At 34.1% G+C, this 27,897-nt stretch overlaps 3 protein-coding genes across 8 annotated transcripts; all 3 read right to left on the bottom strand.

Moving 5' to 3' along the window:
• Positions 1 to 1,971: 1,971 nt before the first annotated feature.
• LOC131428443 (uncharacterized) lies at positions 1,972 to 25,578 on the bottom strand. 4 transcript variants are annotated; one of them, XR_009229381.1, is made up of 3 exons: positions 2,647 to 2,746; positions 2,394 to 2,588; positions 1,972 to 2,316 (listed from the first exon to the last, which is right to left on the bottom strand). XR_009229381.1 is itself a non-coding variant. In XM_058592399.1 (3 exons), exons 1-3 carry the CDS (start codon positions 25,067 to 25,069, stop codon positions 2,080 to 2,082), a joined length of 432 nt encoding a protein of 143 aa, XP_058448382.1. In that variant the 5' UTR covers positions 25,070 to 25,175; the 3' UTR covers positions 1,972 to 2,079. The 4 variants fall into 4 exon arrangements, 3 of the variants coding, with proteins under 3 accessions (XP_058448382.1, XP_058448380.1, XP_058448381.1); XM_058592399.1 differs by lacking the exons at positions 2,394 to 2,588; positions 2,647 to 2,746 and adding exons at positions 24,817 to 24,960; positions 25,019 to 25,175; XM_058592397.1 differs by having other exon boundaries at positions 2,445 to 2,588; positions 2,647 to 2,740.
• LOC131428445 (uncharacterized) lies at positions 8,490 to 10,444 on the bottom strand. 3 transcript variants are annotated; one of them, XR_009229383.1, is made up of 3 exons: positions 10,154 to 10,443; positions 9,380 to 10,024; positions 8,490 to 9,253 (listed from the first exon to the last, which is right to left on the bottom strand). XR_009229383.1 is itself a non-coding variant. In XM_058592400.1 (3 exons), exons 1-3 carry the CDS (start codon positions 10,400 to 10,402, stop codon positions 9,788 to 9,790), a joined length of 432 nt encoding a protein of 143 aa, XP_058448383.1. In that variant the 5' UTR covers positions 10,403 to 10,444; the 3' UTR covers positions 8,496 to 9,787. The 3 variants fall into 3 exon arrangements, 1 of the variants encoding a protein (XP_058448383.1); XR_009229382.1 differs by having other exon boundaries at positions 8,490 to 9,613; positions 9,685 to 10,024; XM_058592400.1 differs by having other exon boundaries at positions 8,496 to 10,024; positions 10,154 to 10,297; positions 10,352 to 10,444.
• On the bottom strand, positions 16,147 to 16,992 carry LOC131428447 (uncharacterized). Its single transcript, XM_058592403.1, has 3 exons — positions 16,836 to 16,992; positions 16,634 to 16,777; positions 16,147 to 16,469 (listed from the first exon to the last, which is right to left on the bottom strand). The coding sequence occupies exons 1-3, from the start codon at positions 16,884 to 16,886 to the stop codon at positions 16,254 to 16,256; spliced, it is 411 nt and encodes a 136-aa protein (XP_058448386.1). The 5' UTR covers positions 16,887 to 16,992; the 3' UTR covers positions 16,147 to 16,253.
• Positions 25,579 to 27,897: the final 2,319 nt, after the last annotated feature.

Here is a 27,897-nt window from a genome sequence, read left to right as displayed (position 1 = left end):
TTATGCATAATTTTAAAAATAGTGCCTTGTGACATTCTTATGGCCTCAGCTATCAGCTCAACTCATTTCATTTAACGATTTGATATAACCAATTTTTGAAGCTTTTTGGTACTTTCGGGAGTAATCACCTCGATTTTATGACCAGAATGTTCGCTATCGCCTAAATGCAGCAAATCGTTCTTTTCGATCGTCATTGGTGAGCTTGTACAGTATTCCCTTTTATCAAGAAGCAATGATAAAAAAAACCCACGAAATTGTTTTGATTCTATTGTTTTGAAAACGACAAAAGTAGCTTGAATTAAATGGCAGTCACTTTTTTCTGACTAATCGGAATGTCATGAAATTTCCACATAGTTTTTTGAGAGTTGGTACTTCATAAACATTACACGGATTTGACAATGTATGTCTGTCACACAACTAATTAAGTGATACGTTAACTGTATTCAGGTTTACCTTAAATCATTTTCTTATATAATTGTTATTTACAAAACAGTTCTATATTACATACGAAACCATTCAAATTATATCGCAGATAGTTTTAATAAAAGCATGACTCGTGTTCATCCCTTTTTCCCCGACTCTTAAGCTGAATTCTCTTGTACAATCCTGAAGCAGATCAAATACGACCTATTAAATTTAATTCATATTACGCAGAAAGCTCAAGCGATCCAAATACAAACAGTGGAAATCACGTCACTAGACCATTCAAACAGTTCCACCCTGATTTTGTTCCTAATTCGTATTTTTATCTATCTTTAACCCATGCAATCACAGTAAAAAAAGACTTTTGAACTAAGGATCGAGAGGTCGTGTAATTGTGTTTCTCATATTACTGATACCATCATAAATATTATCCGTAACAAACTCAGGAATTTCGTATGAAACCCTTAGACTATTCATAATTTTAAGTTTTTGAAAAACGGTTTAGAGATGTAATTCTTGAAGAAAAGTGAGTGAGTTTACAGTTTTTGAGCATGAATAGCATAAATCCGGATTCGGAAGACCGGTATATCCGAAGTTAGTTCGCTATAATTAACTCTCCGTTTTTTTACGGTATACAATTTGTTTACACTCTTTATCCTGTAGTTCCGGAAGCCGGATCTAGATCCAGAAGTTCAGGAATTTGGTATGGGACCATAAGACCTTTCATTTGATAAATTCATAAACTGTGAAAATCAGTCAAACTTAACCTTCCTTTATTGAATTTATAAAACTTTATCTAACTTCCCCTTTACTGAATCTATCAAATGGTAGGTCTTGAGATGCCGTCCTTTTTGTTTGCCGTGAATACGACTTACTTTACTATGGGGCGCCTTTTCAAAATAATCATGTTCAAGGATTGGGAGAACTAAATCGTGAATACTTTTTGTTGTACTTAACTCAACAACATATATTTTGGTGCATGCTATTGAAAATATGATCAGCAATTTATAAGAATATTTTCAGTAGGAAAAAATCACAACAAATAACAAAAAATTATAGTTTTCAAAAATTGTTGGTATCAACGAGTATTAAAGAGAAAAACTCATGACACTTGTTTGTTTTTCTCACGCATAGACGACGGTTTTCGATCATTTCGATCCTACTCTCAGAATTACAGGGTGATTAGCGTAAGAATTTTGCTTTCAAGGGTGTTTTCCATAAACGACACTGAAAAAAGAGAATAAATTTCCTTGAAAATGACTTAACAATTTTCCAACAACAATCCACCAGCACACATTCCTCGTCGCAAGTCTTATTGAACCCTCCGCTTTATTATCAGACGCTGACTAGAAATTTTTGGTTGATCGCTTTGAGGTTAGTTTTTCGCAGTTTTCATTTCATAGTCGTACTCGTGTTTTTTTCCTCGTTAGATGCTGATTATTTAAGTTCTTTCAAATTGTGTCATCTATAGATCTGCATCACCGGTAAATTTAATAATTTTTTGGTGTGCAGCTCCAATGCATTCACGTGAAGAAAAAAAACGGCATATTGCATCATCTGTACATTTTATATATTTTCCTGTTCATTTGAATGAACCAATTGAATTTGAAAAGACATTATCAAATCACCAGGTGGATATGGAATTTAATTTTATTTTTAAGGCTCAGTACCGGCCAGATACGAATTGTATGACTCGTCACCCCAGTAACACTTGTAGAAGTTGTATCCTCTATCTTCAATGGTATCTCCCTCACCCGTAATACATTTATTAATATGTTCTGTTATTATCTGAACGTCATGACCATCGGCCATTAAGTCAATCAAAACTTGAGGTTTAAACGTCCCATCAGCATCCAGCACGCCTATAGCGCGGTCAAGACAAACGGCAAATTTCTGTAAAAAGAGTAATATATCACTTCAATTCATTGAAATTTTCACCACAATAATTTAATGTTGATATCTTCTGTTACCTAAGATTGACAATATTAACACAATGGTTGAGTAACGGTTATGATATTTACCTTCGATATCTCCTCATCTGGGAAAAGCTTTCCAGTGTACATCCATTGTTTCGTAAAATCACTGTTCAACTCTATGCCTTGTTCTTCAGCACATTTTCCAACGATAAAACTCTTTGTTTGTTTTTGTTTTTCTGTAAACTCTGCCTGTAATGTAATAATGTTAGATGGCATCTCCTCTAAAACATTAGATTTTTTAATTTACTAGACATAAGGCTACTAGTCCAGAGAAAAATAAGCTTGTAAAATAATTCATTCCACTTAAGTTTGCAAATCGTCTCCTACTACGACGCGAGGTTTCCAATCAACTAAGTTGTGAGTTGAAACTAGAAGACTATTTTATAGTCAATCAAAATGTCCAGAGATTGATCTTGTATCTATTGTGTTAGTTATGAATGATTGATAGAACCTCCGCCACAAAAAAAAATTGCAATGTCAGTATCAAAAATAGCAAACGCATGATAGTTAAATTTATAAAGTTATACGTTACTTCATCAAATGAATTGAAAATTTATTATGTTTTTTTACGTATTTATTAGCATTAGAGACCACCCGTGTGTTGTTACTCCGTTATTGATCAGAGCCAATTAAGCTTGCAAAATGTTTTTTTTCTGAAACAACTTGCTTAGGAATAGCACGTAGTTTCACATTGTGTGAGGTGCATTGATCCCTGCATGCTGATCAATGCTGACGCTGGCAAAGTCCGGATGCACATTTACCTGGGAATGAAGGATTGTTAGTTCAATGCATGTTGCTACTAGAAAGCGAGTTTGTTAGTAAATTTTCGAATAATATTTTTATGTATTTATTACCCTAAATACACGCAGAGAAATTGAGCATGTTTAAAATAACAAATCGATTAGTAGATTTTTGAACTTGATTTCTGTTTATTTCAAGCTAGACCATGATTGTTACAAACCAATTTCTCCCATCAACATTAAAAATAATCTCTGTTTAATTTGAATCAAAATTTTGGTATAACCAAACGAAAAGTATATTTGTTCCGGCTGAGTTTATTGTTGAAATGAACTAACTATTTATTACATGTCAACCAAAGTTGAGTTAATGTTATCAGCCATGTCCTTGTTGATTCAATTCAGCTATATCTTCAAAACAGGAAAAAAATTTGGTTCGATTTATCTATGATCTTATTTGTGTTAAGATACAACTAACTTTACCGTTTAAATGAACCGTAATAGTTTTATTTCTTGTGAACCAGAGAATTTTTTTCCCGCGCGAATAAACCAGGGCATTCTTTCTCGCGGATAAAGTTTGTACGCGTTTCATAAGTAAAATTTTATCTGCTTATTCATTCTCGTTTAAGGTTTTCAACAATTCAAGTGTACATTCTCTTCACAAAAAACCGGACTGATGGAGCACCTAACCGTTGGATGTTATAAAAATCGAAAAACCTTGATTATGGTATGTGAATTCGTTCGTTCATCGACAAAACTCCTAAATATCTTGAAAAATTCATAATTAAAAAAAAATTGTTTTTCAGGAATTTTATAACGAATATAAATCGAAATAAAAGTTGTATCAAAAATTACCTTGTAAATTAGTTTGAAAGAAATCTTTTCATTCTTAAAAACAAACAAAAATGTATGATTTCAACAATCAAAAACGTTAGTTGAAATAGCTAAATTTAAGGTAATTTATTTCAACTTAAAAGTTTGTTAATTTAAAGCGCAACATTTCTTAACTTCATTTCGTTCATTCATAACAAATGTTTCAAATTGAATTCACTGTGAAATTGTTTGTCAAAAAAATGACAAGAACGCACAAGAGAAATATTTGTTGTTTTTATCAAAATGTCGCTTGAAACAAACTAACCCACTGAGTAAAATTGATTATCATGTTTTGTAGTTTCAAGCAGCAATGTTTTCTATATCAAACCAGATTTTCTTTTGTCACTATTTTAACAAAAAAAAAAATCGTTGCGAGAAACCCAAATTTGGTTATATATACAATTTTTTTCTCTGCGTGTAGCAGGCTACCGAGAATATGTTGCAATTTTACCGCGTTTTGTATTAATATGTACTTTCTACTTAAATTCTACCGAAACTCGTAAGACTCCGGACAGCTGGCTGTCCAGAGGTTTGCTATCAATCCTTACATATAAATACATTGTGTTCTGGGATTTTCCCGTTAGCGGCCATAAGAAAAATTCTGTAAGTTCAATTTCAGAAATTTTCACCTCTTCTTCCGGTATTACAGAAACATGAACTCGGAAGTATGTATAGTAAGTTTCTGAGACCATTAAGAACTCTATATTGTAACAGTTCAAAAATTGTAGTGCTTTGTTTCGTCATTTCAAGCTGGAAGTAACATCTTGATATATATAGTTCCCCATGAGGCTATAAGACGTTTAATTTTAATGTGATTATATATAACAGAACAAGTCATCTTTTGGAGTTTTTATTACTATATTGGTATTTCCACAGCCGTATGCTGGGAACTGGTATATCCAATGGTTAATGAATTTTTGTTTACTTATTAAGTAAAGTGATCATTTTTTATCATTTCAAAAGAGGTGTTCGATTATCGACATTCCCATAAAGCAGGAAAAATTGAAGTAAAAACAGCCATGATTTGACGAAAAAAAAAAAGGAGTTTATTAATTTCGGAGGCGTTTAGGACAAAATTTTTGATTGTCTAACGGTTTCGGAGTCGCCATGTCTGACAGTGTTTTACTTATATGACGAATGTATGGAAGATGTCCAGTTGTCCACGTGGTTTATATCACCAGAGATGCCAAATTTGCAGACCTGGCATCTCGACATTTCGCGATTTGTTGGAAAAAATGGGGTGCCGGTAACCGAATTCTGTACACATTTTGAAATTGATGGAAAAACTAAGGTTGCGAATATTTTGATAGAAACTGGTAGTGATTCACGAAATAGATTAAATTCACATTATAAATATTCAATGAATTCACCCTTCGATGTATGTTCTTCAATTTATGGCAATATAACAAAGGTCAGAAAAAACTTTTCTGTTGATATTCACACCATTAAAAATTATCGCATTATTTTGATCGCAGCAAAAGTAGACGTGTCTTTTTTGTTTTGGTATTCGGCACAAAAAAACGGGCTGCTATTACACAGAATCGAAATATCTGAAAACATCCAAAAGAACTGCTCTGACACGATACTCCAAGTATGGAGGTTACGTTTTGTACAATAATTATATTCAGATAAATAAGTTGTACAAGAAAACCGCTTCACTGCCATACCAATTATCTAAAGAGGGTACAGCACGGGATGAAGTCTAACACAAAAGCTTTCTGGAAGCACGTGCAAAAAAAAAGGAATTGGGATTACCATCGTTAATACAATTGTTGTTGACTTCAGGCAGTGCAAAATTCGACCTTCGATACGAGAACTTGAAGGTTTGCCTAAGGAGAAAATGCATCTTGACATTAAACGTGTGCATTTACTTCAATGCAATAAGACCAATAATGTTGTTTATATCTAGTTCTATAAAGAGTTGGATGCAATTCAATTCGCTAAAGACAATAACAATGTGCACTATGTGGAGCACGAGAACATTAAGTACAACATTCCAGTATATATGGATGATAATGCTATAGAAGTGCGTGTGCATGATCTTCACTCAAGCGTCACCGATTCTTATATTCGCAAAACTATGTCCCAATACGAAGAGATTCTCTCTATCGTAAAAGAAAAGTCGAATAATTTTTTCCCCGGTATTCTAAATGGCGTACGTTTATTACGCATACACTTGAAGAGGCCTATACATTCTTATGTGATTTTCGGTCAAGATACAAGAATTCCGTGCAAATCACTTGTTTGCTATGACAATCAGATGGCCACATGTCATTATTGCCAAAAAGCTGTATACTACGGTAAGCCATGTGATAAACTGAACAAGGAGACAACTACACCAAAGGACAACGGTGCTTCCTTCACACCAACCCCAAGCAACCCCAGTACACCTGTTATAGCCACCAATAACAATGAAGCATCCCCTTCAACGAAACCATTAGTATCCCCTATAGATAAAGTACACCGACTGCAGTTAACAACTTACCCTCCAACCAACCAGCAATTGCAACCAATATACGAAAAGGTGCATCTACAGCAACTAGCAACGAAAAGAAGACGGAAATCGACAACAATACCATCGATGCGGCGATGGATGACGAGACGAACCACGACCGAAATGCCCCTCAATCCTCGCAGGAGGGAAATGGAAGCTCCTCTCCCCCTAGAAAAAGGGTGACAACGAGATCCAACTAAAAAAAATGTATTTAATAAATCGGCTCAATCGGCCATGTAAAGCTTGTACACAAATATGCCTGAATAAAAAATATCTTTTAAATAAAAAAAAAATAATAATAACCAATTTTTGAAGCTTTTTGGTTTGGTAATTGGTGAGCTTGTACAGTATTCCTTTTTATCAAGAAGTAACTCACGAAATTGTTTTGATTCCATTATTTTGAAAACGACAAAAGTAGATTAAATTAAATGGCAGTCACTTTTTTCGGACTAATCGGAATATCGTGAAATTTCCACATATGTTTTTGAAAGTTGGTACTTCATAAACATTACACGGATTTGACAACGTGTGTCTGTATCACAACTTATTAAGTGATACGTTAACTGTATTCAGGTTTACCCTAAATCATTTTCCTATATAATTGTTTACAAAATTGTTCTATGTTACATAGGAAACCATTCAAATTAGATCACAGATAGTTTTAATAAAAGTATGACTCGTGTTCATCCCTTTTTTCTCCGACTCTTAAGCTGAATTCTCTTGTACAATCCTGAAGCAGATCAAATACGACCTATTAAATTTAATTCATATTACGCAGAAAGCTCAAGCGATCCAAATACAAACAGTGGAAATCACGTCACTAGGACATTCACACAGTTTCACCCTGATTTTGTTCATAATTCGTATTTTTATCTATCTTTAATCCATGCAATCACAGTTAAAACAGCCTTTTGAACTAAGGGCCGAGAGGTCGTGTAATTGTGTTTCTCATATTACTGATACAATCATAAATATTATCCGTATAAAACTCAGGAACTTCGTATGAAACCCTTAGACTTTTCGTATTAATTTAAATTTTTGAAAAACGGTTTAAAGATGTAGATCTTGGAGAAAAAAGAGTGAGTTTACAGTTTTTGAGCATGAATAGCATAAATCCGGATTCGGAAGACCGGTATATCCGAAGTTGGTTCGCTATAAATAACTCTCTGTTTTATGTTACGGTATAAAAATTGTTAACACTCTTCATCCTGTAGTTCCGGAAGACGGATCCAGATCCAGAAGTTCAGGAATTTGGTATGGGACCATAAGACCTTTCATTTGAATTTAACCCTCAGGGTACGGACTGGGTTACCGTAACCCGAGCGAAATTTGAAAGAAACGCCATACGAAGAGAAGTCGGCGAGGGGGGTCCGGACCAGGGGGGGGAAAAACTTATAGGTACACACTATTAGAGGCCCAAGCGGCAGAGTCAGTCTCCGCTTTGTGTCCGAGCTAGACAAATATAAACATTGTGCTCGGGTGTGGTACACCCAGTCCGTATCGAACGTTACAAAATCCAAAATTTTCAAAAAAATTAAGTTTTAATTTTCGTCTGTTTGCCGCTGAGGAATAAAAAGGTAAGTAAGAATACGTACTCTTTACTTAATTTTGTAGATTCTAACCTCAAAATAACGCGTTGTACATGGTGTAAGCGATGTGTAAAGAGCACGTAGCGAAACTGTGCTGCGAGTGCGGCAATATTATGTAACATGACTTGTGTAACTTTTTAATAATAAATATTCGCCTTTAACAATTATGTTTGGTATTTATTTATATGATACTACTAAACAATATCTAAAAAACAATTTTTTTACGCTCAAAATAATTAACTTTAACCTTTATCATCATAAATCAACGAAACAACGTTTTTTCGCTAACTCGAAAAAACGCGTATTTTCATTTTTCAAAAATATATAGTTTTTGGAATAAATCAAAAAACCGTTATGGACATTTGTAAGAACTACTTTTTACCTTTCAAATGCGAGTTATACAATGTTAATTTTTTTTTTCAAAAAGTTACAGCATTTTGAAAAAAAAACGTTTTTTACAAAAAAAATTCAAGACCCGTTCACATTTTTCATTATAATTTTTTTTCAATCAGTTAAATGATTAATCTGACAACTCTATTATATTTTTGAGACAATTTCACACAAAATAAAAAACAATTATTCAAATTGACAAAGTACAGCTCGATATACACCCAATCAAAGTCGCCGGGTTAGGCTAACCCTGTCCGTACTGAACATAACTTTTTTATAGTCCGTATCCTGAGGGTTAAGTGTGTGAAAATCGGTCATACATATCCTTCCTTTATTGAATTTATCAAACTTTATCTAACTTCACCTTTACTGAATCTATCAAATGGCAGGTCTTGAGATGCCGTCCTTTTTGTTTGCCGTGAATACGACTTACTTTACTATGGGGCGCCTTTTCAAAATAACTATGTTCAAGGATTTGTAGAACTTAATTGTGAATACTTCTTGTTGTACTTAACCCAACAACATATATTTTGGTGCATGCTATTGAGAATATGATCAGCAATGTATAAGAATAATTTCAGTATGAAAAAATCACAACAAATAACTAAAAATTATAGTTTTCTAAAATTGTTGGTATCAACGAGTATTAAAGAGAAAAACTCATGACACTTGTTTGTCTTTCTCATGCCCGGACGACGGTTTTCGTTCATTTCGATCCTACTCTCAGAATTACAGGGGTTTTGCTTTCAAGGGTGTTTTCCATAAATGACACTGAAAAAAGAGAATCAATTTCGTTGAAAATGGCAACAATTTTTTTAGTTTGTAGATCTTGTAGCCAGATGACCAAATAATGTTATTTCAGTTTTAACGGTTTCCAGATCCACGATCTGGAAGTACCTGAAATAGTTTTTTATCTTTCAGCAGCATCCACCAGCACACATTCCTCATCGCATCACAAGTCTAATTGAACCCTCCGCTTTTTTATCAGACGCTGACTTGAAATTTTTGGTTGATCGCTTCGAGGTTAGTTTTTCGCAGTTTTCATTTAATAGTTGTACTCGTGTTTTTTTCCTCGTTAGATGCTGATTCTTTAAGTTCTTTCAAATTGTGTCATCTATAGATTTGCATCGCCTGTAAATTAAATATTTTTTTGGTGTGCAGCTCCAATGCATTCACGTGAAAAAAACGGCATATTGCGTCACCTGTACATTTTTTATATTTTCCTGTTCATTTGAATGAATCAATTGAATTTGAAAAGACATTATCAAATCACCAGGTGGATAAGGGATTGTTTTTTTTTTATTTTCAAGGCTCAGTACCGGCCAGATACGAATTGAATGACTTGTCACCACAGAAACACTTGTAGAAGTTGTATCCTCTATCTTCGATGGTGTCTCCGTCACCCGTGTTACATTTGTTCATATGTTCTGTTATTATTTGAAAGTCATAAGTATCGGCCAGAAAGTCAATCAAAGGTTGAGGATTAATCGTCCCATCAGCATCCATCATGCCTATAGCGCCTACAAGACAAACCGCAAATATCTGTAAAAAGTAGTAATCTATCACTCCAATTCATTGAAATTTTCACCACAATAATTTAATGTTGATATCTTCTGTTACCTAAGATTGACAATATTAACACAATGATTGAGTAACGGGTTGGATATTTACCCTCGATATCTCCTCATCTGGGAAAAGGAGTCCTGTGTACACCCATTGTTTCGTAAAATCACTGTTCAACTCTATACCCTGTTCTTTAGCACATTTTCCAACGATAAAATTCTGTGTTTGTTTTAGTTTCTCTGAATACTCTGCCTATAATGTAATGTTAGATGGCATCTTCTCTAACACATCAGATTTTTAATTTACCAGACATAAAGCTACTAGTCCTGAGAAAAATAAGCTTGTAAAATAATTCATTCCACTTAAGTTTGCAAATCGTCTCCTACTACAACGCGAGGTTTCCAATCAACTAAGTTGTGAGTTGAAACTAGAAGACAACTTTATAGTCAATCAAACTGTCCATAGAATAATCTTGTATCTATTGTGTTAGTTATGAATGATTGATAGAACCTCCGCCACAAAAAAAAAATAAAATTGCAATGTCAGTATCAAAAATAGCAAACGCATGATAATTAAATTTATAAAGTTATACGTTACTTCATCAAATGAATTGAAAATTTATTATGTTTTCTTACGTATTTATTAGCAATAGAGACCGCCCGTGTGTTGTTACTCCGTTATTGATCAGAGCCAATTAAGCTTGCAAAATGTTTTTTTTCTGAAACAACTTGCTTAGGAATAGCACGTAGTTTCACATTGTGTGAGCTGCATTGATCCCTGCATGCTGATCAATGCCGACGCCGGCAAAGTCCGGATGCACATCTACCTGGGAATGAAGGATTGTTAGTTCAATGTATGTTGCTACTAGAAAACGAGTTTGTTAGTAAATTTTCGAATAATATTTGTATGTATTTATTACTCTGAGTAGCCGGCTACCGAGAATATGTTGCAATTTTATCGCGTTTTGTGTTAATATGTACTTTCTACTAAAATTCTACTAAAACTCGTCGCTGGCTGTTGAGAGGTTTGCTATAAATTCTTACATGTAATTTATTGTGTTCTGGGCTTTTCCCGTTAGCGGCCATAAGAAAATTTCTGTAAGTTCCATTTTAGAAATTTTGACCTCTTCTTTCGGTATTTCAGAAACATGAACTCGGAAGTATGTATAGTTAGTTAGTTAGTTTTCTTTATTCTTTCAGCCAGTGGCTGGTTCGTCTCTATAAAGTATGTATAGGCATTTTCTGAGGCTATAAAGATCTATATATTGTAACAGTTCAAAAATTGTAGTGCTTTGTTTCGTCATTTCAAGCTGGAAGTAACATCTTGATATAATTTAATAGTTCCCCATGAGGCTATAAGACGTTTAAATTTAATGTGATTATGTATAAAAGAACCAGTCATATTTTGGAGTTTTTATTACTAATTCGATATTTCCAAAGCCGTTCGCTGGAAACTGGTATATCCAAAGCTCAGTGAATTTTGGTTTACTTATTAAGTAAAGTGATCATTTTTTATCATTTCAAAAGAGGTGTTCGATTATCGCCATTCCCAAAAAAAATCTGCTAGACATGAAAAAATTTAAGTGAAAAAAGCAATGATTTAAAGGAAAAAGTATGGAGTTTACTCATTTCGGAGGCTTTTAGGACAAAATTTTGATTGTCTAACGGTTTTGTAGTCGCCATGTCTGACAGTGAAGAATGTTTTACTTATATGACGAATGTATGGAAGATGTCCACGTGGTTCATATCACCAGAGATGCCAAATTTGCACACCTGGCATCTCTTCATCTCGCGATTTGTTGAAAAAAATGGGGTGCCGGTAACCGAATTCTGTACACATTTTGAAATTGATGGAAAAACTAAGGTTGCGAATATTTTGATAGAAACTGGTAGTGAATCACGAAATAGATTAAATTCACATTATAAATATTCAATGAATTCACCCTTCGATGTATGTTCTTCAATTTATGGCAATATAACAAAGGTCAGAAAAAACTTTTCTGTTGATATTCACACCATTAAAAATTATCGCATTATTTTGATCGCAGCAAAAGTAGACGTGTCTTTTTTGTTTTAGTATTCGGCACAAAAAAACGGGCTGCTATTACACAGAATCGAAATATCTGAAAACATCCAAAAGAGCTGCTCTGACACGATACTCTTAGTATGGAGGTTACGTTTTACGTAATAATTAAATTCAGATAAATAAGTTGTACAAGAAAACTGTGAAGCGCTGCCATACCAATTATCTAAAGAAGGTACGGCACAGGATCAAGTCTAACCTAAAAGCTTTCTGGAAGCACGTGATTGAGCAAAGGAAGGAATTGGGATTACCATCGTTAATGCGATTGCCAGCTGTTTTCGGAACAATTCGCTCGTGTTTGCTCATCTGAAGCATTACCCCAACAGCAAATCGAACGAGTGGTGATCAACGTTCCGGTATCCAACTGCTTTTTGCACTCCATTGACTAGACGTGAATTCGGTACAGATGGCTATCGCTGCACAGTGGGAAAAATCTATGAAAACCCGCAAAGAATTCTGTAACTCATTAACTAATTGAGATAGGTCAACAAACTAAAGCGTTTATTATGTTAAAATTTCCAAGGAATTCAATGGAATGGTTTGTAATGGCCGCACGAATCGCAATCCAGCTCGTTTTACCCCAAATGTACAGCAGTTTTGGGGTTTCCTATAACATTCGCTCTGTAACTTGAAAAGAAGTCGAGTGCGGTATTCTGGAATAGCCTACTTTCATGTAAAAAAGTCTGGAGAATCGATTAGAGGAACCCACACTGGCCGCACGAAACATTTTGGTGGCTATTTTACCTAAATTCCTCCATTTCATGAGATCCTTACTGTAAATCGTCCTTAAATCTTGGTAAAACTTCTTGCAAGTTTGCTTAATCTAGCTTATCTTATGTAAAAAAGTCTGTAGAACCGAATGGAAGAACCCCATTTCCTCCATTTTATGGTATTTTATTGTAAATCGGTCTTTAATCATGGTAAAACTTATTGCAAGTTTACTAAATTTTGTTTATCTTATAGAAAAAAGTCTGTAGAACCGAATGGAAGATCCTACACTGGCCGCACGAAATGTTCTGGTGACTATTTTACCCCATTTCTTCAATATGTGAAATTTTCATCTAAATCACCCTTAAGTCTTAAGAAAACCACGTTGAAAGCATACGAAAACTATCTTATATCATGTAAAAAGGTCTGTAGAACCGAATGGAAGAACCTACATTGGCCGCACGAAACGTTTTGATGACAATTTTACCGAGATTTAAGGACGATTTACAATAAGATATCATGAAATGGAGAAAACGTTTCTAAAACTGCTGGGCATTTGGGGTAAAACGAGCAGGATGGCGATTCGTGCGGCAATTAAAAACCATTCCATTGAATTTATTCATTTTTTACATAAGAAACACTCTTGTTAGTTGCCTTTTTCATGGTTCCCGATTTCTTTGGGGGTTTCCTGGTTTTTTTTCCCATTGTAGGCTGGACTGAAGTCTTCGAGTTCTGCAGGACCAGATGGCATACCAGCAAGAAATGTTCGGCGAGAATAATATCACCCCTTGACCGTTTATTCAGAACCTCATCAACTACAGCAGTGTTTCCGGATTTATGGAAAACTCCATTTATGTATCCGGTTAACAAAAGAGGTGACAAAAGCTATATGAACAACTACCGCGGTATCACTTCTCTTAGCGCAATTCTTGAATTGTTCGAAAAAGTAATTCTGACTCAAATTTTCAACCATTGCAAGCAGTACATTGAAAATACTCAGCACGGGTTTATGCCGAAACGCTCAACAGCCAACCTCATATCTTTTACATCATACATAATAAACGCTATGTCAGACGGGTTGCAGACAGCCGTTATCTATACAGATCTTTCATCCGCTTTCGATAAAATCAGTCATGACATCACAATTGCAAAAGTAGATCGACTCGGCTTTGGTGCAAACGTCATTCAATGGATACAATCATATTCCAGCAATCGATGCCTTCCTATCAAAATTGACGATTGTGTTTCCGAGGAATTGGTTGCAACGTCTGGAATTCCACAGGAGTATCATCTTGGCCCTTTGATTTTCTTACTGTATTTCAATGATGTAAATCTTTGTCTGGATGGACCACGAGTTTCTTTCGCTGATCTGTCTTCAAGATTTATACTACCATCCGCAGCTCAGAAGATGCGGCATTCCTTCAACGGCAATTAGTAATCTTTGGGGATCGGTGCAAATATGATAGTTAATCCCGAAAAGTGGTCAATCATTACGTTCACAAGAAAAAAGTTACCGTTCAAATTCGAATATTGCCTTGAAGGATTCATGATTAGCAGATCGACATGCGTCAAAGATCTTGGTGTCTTTCTCGATGAGCAGTTATCGTTTAAACAGCACATTGACTACATTGCTGCGAAAGCTTATCGCTGCTTGGGACTCATATTTAGAATGGCTACACGGAACGACCGAAATTAGCTCTGCGCCTAATTCGTATTACTGTTTTTGAATCAGTTGATTTTAACAACAAAATTTCCAAAATAACTATAAAATTAGTTAAAATTGAGAATTTACTTTGCTGAAAAAACTCTTAGTTTTAGAGAATGTGTTTAGTTGGTGAATATCCTGGACTCAAACCAGCAATATTTCAATCCAACACGAAATTCTCATTGACAACTAATTTTGTTATTAAAATCAGAAAATTTGTTTCTATTTATCTATCACCATCATTACTGAAGGACAGCACAAAAAAAACCAAAACTGAAATGGGTATTATTAACAAGTTTATTAGCCAAAAACTCATGAGAAGTGTCAAAGCAAAACAATCCATTAAATCCATTTCTAAACCGATATGTAAAAATGTCGTAAACTGTTAGTGGGAATCGTATTTATTCAGAATTTGTGCGCACTTGAAGCGATTGTGCGTAATAATGTTTTTACGCGGAACAGTGAAGTGAATTTCGAATGTTTCACTCTAATTGTGATGAAGTTTTTTTGTATCTTCAAACCTTCCGAGCTGCGCCGTCCGGTGTACTATTTGTATTCGGTTTTTGTTTTCCGAGTGCTCAAAGTTTTCAGTGAGAATGAAGAAAACAGTGATTTAGAAAAAAAGATGTTTACGTTTCGTTTATGTCTTTTTCTCCAACACAACATCGTATTTATACCTGCCAATATAGAAAAGACAACCCCGTCTGAATTTTTTTCGGCAGTAGTGTGCCATCTAGTGGCTAGTAGTCATTAAAGTGTTAACATTTTCTCGGTGACAGGGCGCCATATAGCTGCAGATTGCAGAAGCCAATTCAACCATTCATATTGGTTGAAAACAACATTATATTTCTTTAATTCAACTAAAAAATTAGTTGACTGGATATGTAGTGTGCCTTAGCTAAGAAATGACAGTACATTTAATTTGTGAATTCAACTAAAAAAAATAGTCATTTCAACAAATATTTTATTATTATTAAGGGAATGAGAATAAAAAATCTAAATCAGCAAAAGTAAGATTTTTTTAGTTGTCTCAAAAAATAACTAACTAAAATCAGCAAATCAACTAAATTTTTCGCGAAAATGCTGATTTCGGTCGTTCCGTGTAAACACTACACTGATATTTATTGCTAAAGTCTCCATACTGTTCACTCGTTCGTTTTACTCTGGAATATTGCCTCTTTACCTCAATGAAGACCATAGAATAGAACCCATACAACGTAGATTCGTTCGTTTTGTTCTTCGTCGTTAATATCAATGTTCGTCTTTGTGCTCTCCGTAACAACGCCTTTCTTCGACCACCTCTACGTCGCACCAACTATGGATTTAACGGTGCCGTTATAGGCTTGCAAAGATCATTCAATCGTGTATCATCTGAATTTGACTTCAACCTTCCACGCAAAAAAATACAAGCTATTTTTTACTTAGTATTAAGAATTATCATTAGGACTACAATGTGTCTGTTGATTTTACAATAATAAATAAATAAATAAATAAATAAATAAATAATTAAATTATATTTGTCGGAATGACGCTATCCGCTTTCTGTAAAAAGTTATGGTGGGGTGCCGACAACTGAATTCTCTCCCCTTTATATGAAAATATGATGAAGGTATCATTACACCACTAGGTGAATTAAAACAGATATTTTATTTTGTTGATCTTGGAAAATATTGAAAACAAGTTTTTTCTCAAAGTTCAGTTTTCAACTGTCAGTTATAATTGGAATGTTTTTCTGGTCCAGAAACACTTGTAGAAATTATATGCTGTGTCTTCTATGTTAATTCCTTCACTTATGTTACATTCCTGAACGAGCTCTGTTAATGCCTGAACGTCATGACCATCGGCATAAAAGTCGATCACGTTCTGTGTGTTAATCGTTTCATCAGCATCCAAAGCAGCAATTGTGTATAGAAGACAAATGGCAAACATCTGTAAGAAGAATGAAGCAATCCAAACCATTACATTTTTGTGAATTAGTATTCGATTATCGACCCTTTGTTGAATTATAGCGTCGACGTTTTAGATATCAGCAAATAGTTTGAGCTCTTGTTCGCAGGCTAGCGGAACCACTAGATCATGTTATTCCAACTTACTTTCGATTTTTCCTCATCAGGGAAAAGATTTCCAGTGTATTTCCATTGTTCCATAAAATCACTGTTCAGCTCTATGCCGAGTTTATCAGCACATTTTTCAACGTTTTGATTCAAATGTTCTTGTTGTTCGTCTGTAAACTCAGCCTGCAATGAAATATTGTTAGATCATTTTTATTCTAACACATCAAACTTTGGAACTTACCAGGCACAAATATGCTAGTCCCAATAATGTTAGGCTTGAAAAGAAACTCATTTCGCTTAAGGTCTTCTACAAGGACGAGATGCTGACAGCAACTAAATTGTGTTTGAACTTTGAAGATCATTTTATAGCTAATCAAAAGATTCATAGACTAATGTTTTACACATTATACAAGCAATGACTGATTAATGAAATCTCGGATAAAAGAAATATTTAAAATTGCATTGTCAATAGCAAGAATAGCAAGAACAAAAACATATCACTAAGGCTTGTTTTCAAGAAACCATTGCTCAACTCATGACAGCAAATGCAATCTGAAAAAGCGATTCTCACTCAAGATGTATCGCCATAGACCTAGACACTCACTACCCGATCAGATGGTAATAACAGAATTACAACAACCGGAGTAATTTATCTCAGAAATATTTTTTAACAAATTTAGAAATATTTTTCGCTGATAAGCTGTTAAAATAACAAAAATCATAACAAAAAAGACTCTAGCGGGAACCAAATCGTAACAGATTTTGAAACGTTTGTATCACAATTATTATTGAATTTGATATAACTACAGAAGTCTGAAAGCAGAAATTTATAACAATAGTTGTAATAAATTAGATAGCAAATTTAACACAGAAACACTACATCCCAGTTAACTTTTAGCGTCGTTTCAATCCAAAATTGTTGAATGATTTTTTTAATTAAATGAATAATTTATTTAGTGACCTGATTTCTTCTTTCAGTTTTTTGAAATTCTGATCATTATATTTCAATAAAAACTTACGTAAGAACTCATTTTTTCAATTAAAGAACTTCTTCATAAGTTTTGCACATGAAAATAAAACACCAAAACTGATTTTGTTATTATATTGTTATAAGTTTTAATTTTCAACCGTTTTCATTCGTTAAATATCTCAAAATAACACAAATTGTTATACATATCAACTCTTGATATACTTGTGTTATGATTTTGTTAAGTGCATCTGATCGAAAAGGAAGCATTGAGTTAAGATGGAGGTGTAAAACTATGCAGAAAGAAGGCTGTCAATTTCTAGCTTTTCATACCGGAAAATTATGTTATAAAGGTACAAACGCATGATAATTAATAATATCAAGTTCTACGTTACTTCATCGAATGAAGAGTTTAGTGAGTTTATTGCAGCATTGTTTATTTATTATTTAGTCTTAAGTATTTATTACCACTAAAAACCGCCTGTGTGTTGCTACTCCGTTATTGATCAAAACCAATTAAGCTTGCAAAATGTTTGTTCTGAAACTACTTCTTTGGGAATAGCGCGAAGTTTTACATTGTGTAAATTGCATTGATCTTTGCATCAATACTGATGTCGACCACTTCCGAATGCAGATCTGCTTGAGAAGGAAGGATTGTTAGTTCGATGCATGTTGCTATTTGAAATCGAGGAATCCTCTGCATTTACACATACATCGCAGGAAACGGGTTGATTGTTAGTAAATTTTCGAATAATATTATCATGAGTTTATTGCTCTGGGTAGCCGGCTACCGAGAATATGTTGCAATTGTATCATGTTTTGTAATGCAACGTGCTTTCTACTAAAATACGAAATTTCTTTCGAAACTCGTAAAACTCCGCACAGCCGCACGGAGAACCCTTCGATCATAAAATTGCGATATCGCAGTTTTTGATTTTTGCGATAGTTGATTTAACTAATTTCTTTTTGATTCAACCAATATGGTTTTTGATTTGCATATATTCAAGTAGTTGAAAAATATGTTGTCTTGAATGCTGTCAAATGCCTGAGACAGTTGAAAGCAAAACAATAATCGCAATGCAGAATCAACAACTTTTTTAGTTGAAATCTGTTCGCGTCGCTCCAAATGTCAATGAAAATAACATCAGTGGTTAAAGCGTTTAGTGAAATTGTTTTCATTCGATTTGAGAAATTTATGATAACAAGTGTTTATCTAACAGCGGTGTTGTGATAAAGTTAACCTTGTTTAAGATGAAAAAGATTTGGTGACAAATTAGAAAATGTAAATGAATGATCATCTCGTAATCTTTCAGGTATGCGCAAAAATTTTATGCTTCAAATTCGATCATTGATTTACTTCCAGCAGACTGTTTTACTTCCAGCTGTTTGATACCGATGATGATGTTCATGCATTAGCAATAATACGCATTTTAACATGAATTTAATTTATAAAAGTAACAGGAGCGAAGGGTTTCAAACACACAGAACGCGCTGCGATTGAATGGCGCGCTTGAATTGCCGTCGCAAAATTCCAATTCCCAGCGGTTGATGCACCCAAGCTCATATAAATTGACTAAAATTACCAGTGCATAACTTTAGTTCAACCGTTTGAAGGCATCATCTTTCAACACTCATTTTAGGTAAATTTAATAATTTCGCACTCGCCCCTCCGGGCACTTTTGCTGATTAAAAACGTTTTTCTACATCAATCATTTCCGATCGAATCAGAAGTATTTTTTTTAATTTAGATATTTACTGATCTCGACTTGATATGATCATGATCATACAAAAATCAAAATCACTTAGAGATCAGATCAGTTCTGATTTCGTAATGATAATTTATTCCAACTATTTGCAATGTCTAAAACAAATAAATCCGATTTATTTTTCAACTAACAGAATTATGTTTCAATAACAACACCAGTTATTCCAACTAAAATATTTGTTGAAATTGAAAGGTATGTGTCCTCACTAATTGACAGCATTTTTTTTTCAAACAGTTAAATTAGTTGTTTCAACCATCGTTTCTGCTAATCGAAAAACAAAAATGACAGTTTAGTTAAAACAACAATCGATTAGTTGTACCAAATTTTAACCAATCGAATTCAGAAAATCAACTAATATTCTGGTTGAAATGGGATCGCGGGTGGTTCCGTGCGGCTGTCGGAAGGTTCGCTATCAATTCATACATTGTGTTCTGTTTTTTGCCTTTCTCATATAGAAAGGCTGGGACCGTTTATAAACCACGTAAACCAAAATCTGGTACTTTCAAAAACCCCTCCGTGCCCCTAGTAGACTTTCGTAGACTTTTCAAATAAACCCCTCTCCATTAAAAGTCTACGTTGCCTTTCGGTTTTACAAAACAATTTTTTTTAAATTTTTAGTGAGAAGTAGTATTACTTTGTCCTAAGTCACTGATAGCTCAAACGGATTTTTATAGTTTATACGCGGAAATTCTATAACAAGGTTGAACAAAGTAAAGTTTTAACCAAGTATTGACATACACCCCGAGGACGCTTCGAAATAGTGTCGATTTATATTAAACATAATCGGTTAGTTGTGTTGATTCATCGTGAATATGGACGAAAATATTGTGACAATACTGCATCCAACAGCCAGCGGCAAATTTTTTGATCTAGTGAGATAATCAAAGGCGGTCGGCCAATTTGTGTTAGAGGAAATATTTACAAAAGGTTTGTTCTAACAAGAAGACACATCGTGACATACAGCGAACGCAACAATAGATTATTTGAAAATAAGAGCGAATTGATAATTTTAATGAAAAATAATGTCACTCGATTTTCTCAGAGATAAATGCTGTTCATTTTCATTTTCATTTTCACTAACTTAGGTTCAAATGAATGGTCTCACGGTCCCATAGATTGCTCTTGAATTTTATCTCGATCTGACTTCCGGTTCCGGTTCCGGAATCTTTATCCGACTGCTGGTTCCGGAATTACAAGGCAATATGTGTAAATACATGAGAAAATTCGCACTCAATTTTCTCGGAAATATCTTAACCGATTTTTACAAGCTACAATGCCAATGAAAGGTCTTGAATTTTTTTAAAAAGTTTTCTAAATGTTGATCCAGATCCATCTTCCGGTTCCGGTATTACAGAACGATTAGTGAAAATTTCAAATTTCGTTTTTTTAAAAGCGATTGCGAAACGAGTTGCACATTTCTATAAAACTTACTGCTAAGTTCATTTAGTCGGCAGATCTTGTTAGTTAGTGGATACATAAATCTACTTTTGGACGACTAGTCTTCGGTCTAAGTAATATAGAAAAGCATTATTACGATTTTTTTCAGAATTATCGTTCAAAAAAATAAATTCAAATGTTTTGCATTATAAAAAGCATGATTCGAACAACATTCTGTAGTTTTTTCGTGAAAAAATATTGAGAAATAAGTCGATGAAGAGGTATTTTTCATGAGGACGCTTCTTGAAAATCATGATTTGCGGTGTCCACTATATTTCAGCGCAGACTAATCAGAATTGAACAAATCAAGCAGCATAGTTAGAGTAGAAGTTTTTCTAGACCCCAACGTTTCTGTTTGATTTTTTAATTTTTTTTTAATTTTTGGTGGTTGTTCAAAATGAAAACTACGATTTTTTTCGAAAAAATCCGCCGTTTTGTAGCTGTAAAACCTCCCCAAAGTATCAAAAAAACAAAAAGAAAAACGTAGGGGTTTGGTTTTTCATATGTAGAAAATGTGTGCAAAATTTAAAAATAAATTGGTGTTTTTGAATGGAAATATTGGCTTTCGAGAAAAACGCGTTTAAAGTTTTTTGTCTATCAATGGAAACAAATTATTACTCGGGCTCCCTTGATGGGCCTAATATTTTAAAAAAATAATATTTTTTCTTTTAAAATTTGATATAATAAAACATTTCAAGAATTTTTTGTTAAGTTTTTAAGTCAATCGAAGCAGAAATCTTGGGCCTGTGCACCGAGCTCTTACTTCTTCGCAGTATGAGATAAGCAAATAAAAGGCCCATAACTAACTGAGTATTGTTCCGATAGGCTTGAAAATTACACATAATATTCTTGAAATTTTTTACTATAATAAAATACAAAAAAAAATGATTTTTCAAAAGTGTTAGATCCTACCCGTCCCCTAACCCGAAGAAATAAAGATCCATTGGTCAAACGTTCCGGGAATAATCAACGGAGTATAGTCTAGTCCAATTTTTAGTAAGAAGAAATATAATAAGGCATTATAAATAAGAAAACTGTGGTATACCTGTAAGGAACGATTTCGCCAGTATCCTAAACCACGCGAGACGACACACCACTACTGAAAAAATAAAATAAAATAAACACTCGCGGATGGGTTTGCTGCAAACCGATTTTAGGTTTTGCAGCGTGAATCACACGGTTGACTAGTAATTTTTTACACATTTCATAAATCTGAAAACATCGACAATGATATGCAGATGGCGCTTCGATCGGTTGACATAGGTTAATTTTGGGCGGTAAATTCGCAGTATCCGTCGCTTGCACATTTTACCGTTTCGTCAATCAGCATTATTCAATATATAACAATTTTAACACTTTTCACTAATCAACACACACACCTTCCACAGCTACACTGTAACTGTTTCAACTAATTACTTTATAATAAGTTGTTTGATATACCTTGAAATTAGACTTTTTGGAGAGCAGCACCTAGACACCTATGCCACCTTACCAGGGCTGCGATACCTAGTCTTGTGATGGAGCTGCCACCTTTGTTATAACTGTCGAGACACTGCGTTTCATCCGCCACTAATATGGGGAAACAGATGCTCGTTTTTACCTTCCCTGTCAACAAACGACCATAGCTCCCACCGGGGTTGGTTACCAGATCTTCGCTGAGGTTGCTTGCACCCCAGCCGGCGTCGCGGGAAGGAAGGAATAGGAGATCTGTATAAGAGGCGAATGACCGCATAGTGCCAACTCTCCTCATTATTTAATCTTACGTATTAATTGAATAAAAAACAATTTTTTTAAATATACATAAATTTGAAAGAGTTTTTTTTCAGTGAAACAGGTCAAAAGATTTCATATACATATACACATCATATATTGTGCGATTGGAAAATTCTATGGCATGGAATTAATTAAAATTAAAACAAAAAAGCTTTTAGCGACAGCGACGACTTAAACCGACTGTCATTGCATCGCGAAGTAGGTCCGTTAATCAATTAAGCCACAGAAGCACACATCTGCCTGGCTGGTAAATTGTGCATATAAATTCACAGTTGCACGTGCTAGCCAAATGCAAAATACAGTCGAAGCAAGTATAATTCGGTCTAATTCACTTTTTTCGGGTTCGTGTCGGGTACGGGTAAAAGTGTTTTGTTTTCAATCGGGCACAGGTCGGGTTCGGGTTTGAAAAAATGTTTACCCGAACATCTCTAGTGGTTTGTGGGGTAAGTGCGATTAAACTGCCAACATATTTGCAGTGCTAAGATCAGTTGAACGAATACCCAAGTAGCAATTAAAACTTGTTATAATCGACATGTTTCACAATTGCTTCATATCGGTTATTTTTGTTAGATATGTTAGACAATTGATTCAACACGTTTTTGTAAGGGATGTAAACCTCATTCATATTACTGCTTGTGAAACCAACTCAAAAATCTGAATGGTTCAGTTCCACATGCGGTTTTTCAACTGACTGTACAACAAGATCATTTGAGCTGTTTCAATTCCGGTTTCCACTTAGCAAATATTACTGTTGTGAAACATATGAAACAAGAAACTTGTTGCACATCATACAAGAAAAGTGCGCTTTTCCAATCGCATAATCGTTGCGAGAAGAGCTAATAAATTCAGTACTAGAACAATGTTTGCTACTTGGGTAACTTGTAGTATTACTTTTATGGAAGGTGGATAGGGATAAACTATTTCAATCAATTTCTATTTTGAAACTACACTAAATTGTATAAAAATAAAAGATTGTGATGCTTAAGCTTTTTCAATTACCTTTTGTTCCATGTTTTTTAAATACAGGCAAGTTTACCCAGGTTGCTTCTTCAAATTTTGCTTGTTTTTTTTCCCTGATCGAATTTGTCCACAACTACTTATGCTCTTAGAATTTGATAAAACAATCAGTCGCAAAAAGGTTAGCAGTAAAATATTAGGATATGTATACATAGGAACGAGACAACAAAACTCCTTAGAATCCCCCAAAACCCGTGCGATATGATGAATTATTTTCCAAAATCTATGAAAAGACGTTTTTGGCAGCTTTCTTTACCATTGTGATTATGTTTTGATTATATTTTGCAGTACCTTCACTCGCGCCATCTCTAGCATATGTGAAGTAGTTCGAGTAGTTGCAGAATCCCCTATCATGCTCGTTTTGCTCCAATTTTTCTAGGTTTCTTGTTTTTCCTTGAAAACTGCCTGTAACACTCTTCAAACAGATTAATGCGTCTTGTACAAAGTTATTTCTTACAAGCGAGTAACTCTAACGAATGGAATGCTGCTGATCAGAATACATGTTCATAACATTATTCATCCCTAAAATATTTTCTTAAATAATTGTTCAGTTTGCACTGAATCTTTACGAAACCTTACAGATCTTATCACAGATAGTTTTGACAATGAGTCGTATGCGTTTGATTATAATAGAACTTTAATGGAGACGCATGATTAATTGTTAATTTTTTTCAGAAAAGCTCAAATATTGTGGTTTTCTACAGTTTTAAAAATATGAAACCTAAGCACTTCAACGTGTCAAAAAATGATTTATTTATTTCTAAACAATCCAATGTGGTATTTTAGACCCGATAATTCCCCGTTTTTTTTTAAATTTTTCAATCAAATTGATTGAAGCAGTTGCAGTGGCAAGAGAAAATACATTATCAATTAGTATAAGAGACGGTTTCTTATTTTCAAGGCTCAATACCGGACAGATACGGAATGAATGACTTTTCACCCCAGAAACACTTGTAGAAGTTGTATCCTCTATCTTCGATGGTATCTCCCTCACCCGTATTACATTCATTAATGTGATCTGTTATTATCTGAACGTCATGACCATCGGCCAGAAGGTCAATCAAAAGTTGAGATTGAATCGTACCATCAGCATCAATCCCGTCTAGAGCGCGAAGAGTACAAACGGCAAATTTCTGAAAAAGAGTAATTAAAATTCATTCAATTCATTGAACTTTTCACCACAATAATTTAGTGTTGATATCTTCTGTTACCTAAGATTGACAATATTAACACAATGATTGAGTAACGGTTTGGATATTTACCTTCGATATCTCCTCATCTGGGAAAAGGAGTCCAGTGTACATCCATTGTTTCGTAAAATCACTGTTCAACTCTATGTCCTGTTCTTGAGCACATTTTCCAACGATGAAATTTATTGTCTGTAGTTGTTTTTCTGTATAATCAGCCTATAATGTAATAATGTTAGATGGCATTTCTTCTGACTTGTCAGACTTTAGAATTTACCAGACATAAGGCTGCTAATCCCGAGAAAATGATGCTGGTAAAATAATTCATTCTGCTTAAGTTTACAAATCGTCTTCCACTATGACGTGATGTTTCAATCAACTAAGTTATTAGTTGAAACTTGAAGACCTTTTATAGTTAATCAAAATGTTCATGGATTAATCTTTCCCACATTGTATTAGCTTTGATTGATTACTAAAACCTCTTACATAAGAAATAAATAAAACTGCGATGTCAGTATCAAAAGTAACAAAAAACGTATCACTTAGGGACGTTTCCAAGAATCCATAGCTCAACTCATGATAGCTGATGCAGCTAAAAGCTATTTTAATCCACATAGTGGTGTAATTATGCCTTTCCCGATATCGACCGTAAGAACTGATATAGTAAGCTTTGTAGTTACAGGGCGATAAGTGTCAAAGCTTTCAAACTGTCATATAGCATGACAATACAACATCAGTACGTGCAACGTGGAAGAAGAAAACGAAACGGTTACGGATGTCTGCTACTGGTGTGTGATGTTGGTAAAAGACGGTGCTGCGGTTAATAAAAGTTTTGGCTATTTGATAATAAGTGCGATGATAATAATAATAATAATAATAATAATAATAATAATAATAATAATAATAATAATAATAATAATAATAATAATAATAATAATAATAATAATAATAATAATAATAATAATAATAATAATAATAATAATAATAATAATAATAATAATAATAATAATAATAATAATAATATTACTCCTACTACATGTTTTATGCTGCTGGTTCATGCTGTTTAGATCGACTTACATATGCAAAGGAACAGAAATACAGATTCGCTTTGTTTATTAGAAATCAATAGAATCATCCTAAGTTTGTGAAAATCGGTCGCGCCATCTATGAGAAAATTTAGAACACATATTTTTTTTTTTTTTTTGTAAATTTCACTCCATAACTCCCGAACCGGAAGTCGGATCCAAATAATATTCAGGAATTTTTTATGGGACCTCAAGACCTTTCATTTGAATCTAAGTTTGTGAAAATCGGTCCAGCCATCTCTGAGAAAAGTTAGTGCACTTTTTTTCACAAATTTTTGCACATTTTACCCCGTAATTCCGGAACAGGAAGTCGGATCCAAATAATATTCAGGAATTTTGTATGGGAGCATAAGACGGTTCAAAAATCGGTTTTCACAGTGATTGCATAACTTTTCTATATGACAAGGCAAAACGAAACATTAAGGTGAAATGTAGCGTCATAAAATGTGCGCAAAATTTTATCCGCTTCAGTTGAACGAACCGTCGCACAAAGCATACCAAGAAAAACGGACACATAGAAACAAAAACTTTCTTCAATGATTGAGCGCAGTTGGGTTACCTCTCGTTATATTGGCTTGTAAAAAAGACTGGACGTAATGGATTTTTGAATCCTTCACACTTTGAATATATGCTAATTCAATCGTTATTGTTAGTGATTACTCTTACACTAGAGCTATAAATCATTAGTAATTATGAATGACTAACATGAGGTTATATGTATATGTATTGTCCAACTTGCTAACCATGTATATGCCTGTTGTTTATCAATGTTTATCACATTGTTTGTATCACGATAATACTTGGATTGTATTTCATTCAGTAGCTTGTCAATGATGAAGTTATAATTTTGCTATAAAAATTGCTACAATCTAAAATAATAAATGTTATACGATATCACACAGCCAGGCTTTATTGCTTCAGCAACATCAATGCATTGAACTCAACAGAATTGGACATTATTAGCATTATAAATGACAGTTACTTAGAAAATAAACAATTTCTTACAATACCCATGTCATTGTATTCTATTGTATTGTATTCGATTTTATTTCAACACAAAACCCAATGCTGCTTAAATTCGTGTCATAATTTTATATGTAATTTTTTCTCACGATATAAGGCCACCGTGCCCACCGTGCATTTCTCACACCACCTCAATACGAAACAGCAGCGCGCAAGCAATAAAAAAGATGCGGAAAAGTTTATGTAAACTTTTTCAAATTTCGGTTGTTTTAGCTAAAGTTTTATAATTTTGAGTTGCATTTTCAGATTCTTTGTGAAATTCTGCTACAAACACTACTTTTCAGTTTTAAAATCATCCCCGTGGAACGGAACAGTAACCGTTTATACATTTCAAAAACCAATTACGGCTCGGCAAAGCAAAATTTCAAAATTCTAAGAATACTTAGTTATGATAAATTTGATTTCGAAAACTTAAGTGTTTTTGGTTTTTCGAAAATCGGTCTAGTTTTTGAATAATTGATCAAAAACGCGATTTTCGCATTCCGCTACATTTCACCTTAAGCATTTTCTCGAAAGGCTATACAATCACTGTGAAAACCGACTTTTGATCCGAGACCCGGAAGGCCGAATGTCATATACCATTCGACTCAGCTCTACGAACTGAGCAAATGTCGGTGTGTGTATGTGTGTGTATATCTCACTTTTCTCAAAGATGGCGTTACCGATTTTCACAAACTTAGATTCAAACGAAAGGTCTTATAATCATATAGATCGCTATTGACTTTTATCCCGATCCGACTTCCGGTTTCGGGATTACAAGGCAATATGTGCTAATCTATGACAAAATTCGCATTTTCTCAGAAATTTCTCAACCGATTTTTACAAACTAAGATGCAAATGAATGATTCTGCGGTTCTTCAAAAAGTTGATCCAGATCCGACTTCCGGTTCCGGTATTACAGTGAGATTAGTAAAAATTTTCAATTTCATGAGGATTTTTTCACAAGCGATGGCGAAACGAGGTGTACATTTTTATAAAATTTACTGGTAAATCTATCTAAATTCATCTAGCTGACAGATCTTGTTAGCTTCTAAACGCATAGGTAATA

Source organism: Malaya genurostris, chromosome 2 (assembly GCF_030247185.1).
Source record: "Malaya genurostris strain Urasoe2022 chromosome 2, Malgen_1.1, whole genome shotgun sequence".
Lineage (NCBI taxonomy): Eukaryota > Metazoa > Arthropoda > Insecta > Diptera > Culicidae > Malaya > Malaya genurostris.
The sequence above is the reverse complement of the archived record's forward strand: the minus strand, read 5'-3'. Positions and strand labels throughout refer to the sequence as shown.